Genomic DNA, 2,705 nt, shown 5'->3' on the forward strand with positions numbered 1-2,705 from the left:
ATTTTTCTATGTAACAGTCATGTTATTAGAACAACTTTTTCTTCCTTCCCAATCAGTGAGCCTTTTAGTATATTTGCAGCCAAGGGGTGTGCTTGATGTGCTTTTAACTTTATTTTCAGGGAATTCTTAGAAAGTCTTCCTTTTAGTAAGATGTAATCAGCATCAACAACTTATACAGCCATGAACATTGAACCCCTAAGTGCTAAGCATCAGACTAGGAACTCTTTTGAGAGTAAAAAAATCTTTATGGTTTTTTCGTTGAGTGGTATCTTTGCTGTGTTTGTTAAGTTCAAGCCCATGTGCTGATGCCTCAGTCCCTCTCATTTTATCTTTATTGCTGCTCATTTTAAAGACTGTTCCCAGAATTCACTCCTCATTCATATTCAGAATTCTGACTTTGCACTGTAGACAAAGAAAAAAGAACCAACAAGCCAATTCTGTTATAGAAGAGGTGGATTGAATCATAGTTCTTGGGCTAACCAATTAACGCTCTTATTCCTTCTCATTTGTTTTTTAACAGATGTGATGTTTACTGGTACAGCAGATGGCCGGGTCATAAAACTTGAAAATGGAGAAGTGGAGACTCTTGTCCGGTTTGGTTCAGGCCCATGCAGTAAGTCCATGAAAGTTTTTCATTAGCATGTCCTCTGACAGTGACTGTATGTCTCTTATAGTCATTGAAAAATATGCCAAAACGTCCTCTTTTTGTAACATTATTTCCCCAAGTCAGATTCTGCCATGTAAGAAAGGGTATGCCTGCTACATGGCTGGGTTGTTGTGTGAACTCTTCATTGTCGTTGTGGTCCCTGGTCCTCTCAGTGCCTGACTGCCCACTACACTTTCCTAGCTAGGCAGTGGCCATGGTAACATGACTGCCTCACAGGACCTGTCCCCTTAGTAGTGTGCATATGCTAGTGTTTACCTTTGAGGTACCTTTGGAGAAGATTAGTAGGCATTGCTTAGAGTAGTGTTGTAGAAAGCAGTTGGCTGTGTTATTACTTTGATGCTTAAATGTAGTTAATTCCTGTATTAGCTTCTCAGGAGAAGCATTCAGAGTGAAAATATGCTAAGTCACTCAGATTTTGGAAATCTAGATTAAAGAATTTACTGTTTAAGAACTGGTAGTCCAGAGACCTTATATTTTTTCATGTACTGTGGGATTCCTGTGCAAGCACAGCGAATATGCATTGCCACAGGTTTAAAAACAAGTAGGTAGTGAAGTGAGATAATTAATCTAGGGGTTAAAATAGCTTTTCCTAGATGCCAGTTGGAGAGAGCATTCTCTTGCTTTTAGAAGGTTGCACTTTTCAGGTCAGGCTATAATATTCAGGTCAGGCTGTGGGTTTAAACCTGAACCACTCAGGTTTTAGTGGATTCTGATGTTGGGCCTAGGTCCTGATAATCTTCCGAGTTAACTCTTTATGTGTCAGAATGAAGTGCTGGGTGCCAAGGGCCATGGGTAAAACCTTGGACCAGCCACTGATTTCTGCCCATTTGTGTTCCTAGAAACCCGAGATGATGAACCTGCTTGTGGGAGACCCCTGGGTATTCGGGCAGGACCCAATGGAACTCTTTTTGTGGTTGATGCCTACAAGGGACTATTTGAAGTAAATCCCTGGACACGTATGTGACAATATCTTATTTCCCTGTGTCATGATTTCAAATCTTTTAAGCAAAATGTACATGACTTACTAGAAGTGTTTATATACAGTCTTCTGTATACCCTAATATTCTCTTATTCATTGAATAGTACTGAAAGCATTGCCTAAAAATAGCAATTAATAGTAAACACCATAAAACTTCCTGCACATAGCTTCATTAGTACTCCAGTTACTTCTAGTATTTGTATTGTAGCCAGAGGTTGTCAAAGGGCCCATTTTAAGGATGTTTGAATTCCTTTTTTATGTTTTCCTGTCCCGTTGTCTTGCATTTCTGTTTGTTTTCTGCCAGCCTTCCCTTTTTTTTTTTCAAAGATTTATTTATTTATCATACAGAACTGGGGTACAGGCCAGAGATGCGGAGGGTGAGAGGATTCACCAGAGACAGAGTGGGGAGCAGAGCAGGCAGATCGACGAAGTACACTGTTGAGGGGAGCAGCGGGTGGGTCAGGAGAGGTCTACTGCGCCATGTGGATCTCCTCCAGGACAGGTGGGGATTGAACTCATGAGGAAGTGGCTTAAGCTTCTTAGTGCTGTGCTTTAACCTGCTGCGCCACCTGGGAGGGCCCCAGCCTTCCCTTTTTTCCTTCCCTTTCATCTCTTGTCTTCATTATTTTCTTTTTCTAGCTTCTCCTGTTTAGCTTCCCTGACTGGTTATGTCACCCAACCAGTGTTACAATGCTTGCTGTGTGTATAGAAGTAGGATGTTCCTGCTGTGGAAGTGTTTGTTACCATGGGTATCGGGTGCATATGGCTCTGGACTCTGCCATCTGGGCCTGTGCAACTATGCAAGTTCCTTGGTCTCTCTGCACCTTTTTCCTTATCCATAAAACAGAGATAATAGTGCTGCCTCATGCCAATATTGGGAGATATAAGTGAGGTTATACATTCAGAATTTAGCACTCTATAAATGTTACTTTTATTACTAAAAAAAATTCCTACTGGTGGTATTTCCTTATTTAAAAGTAGATGATTGGAACATTGTATATTTCTCTCAAATAAACAAGTAGAACTAAATTGTCTTTTATCTAAGACTTTTTTTTTTTT

The 2,705-nt window shown here is 40.4% G+C and overlaps 1 protein-coding gene across 1 annotated transcript in view; it reads left to right on the forward strand.

Moving 5' to 3' along the window:
- Positions 1 to 2,705, forward strand: part of APMAP (adipocyte plasma membrane associated protein) — a 37,223-nt gene that overhangs the window by 24,184 nt on the left and 10,334 nt on the right. The window contains exons 4-5 of the mRNA XM_004687126.2: positions 521 to 613; positions 1,507 to 1,623. Coding sequence (XP_004687183.1) covers positions 521 to 613; positions 1,507 to 1,623 — 210 coding nt within the window. The remainder of the gene's footprint in view (positions 1 to 520; positions 614 to 1,506; positions 1,624 to 2,705) is intronic.

Source organism: Condylura cristata, unplaced genomic scaffold (genome assembly GCF_000260355.1).
Source record: "Condylura cristata isolate star-nosed mole 26May11 unplaced genomic scaffold, ConCri1.0 scaffold00022, whole genome shotgun sequence".
Lineage (NCBI taxonomy): Eukaryota > Metazoa > Chordata > Mammalia > Eulipotyphla > Talpidae > Condylura > Condylura cristata.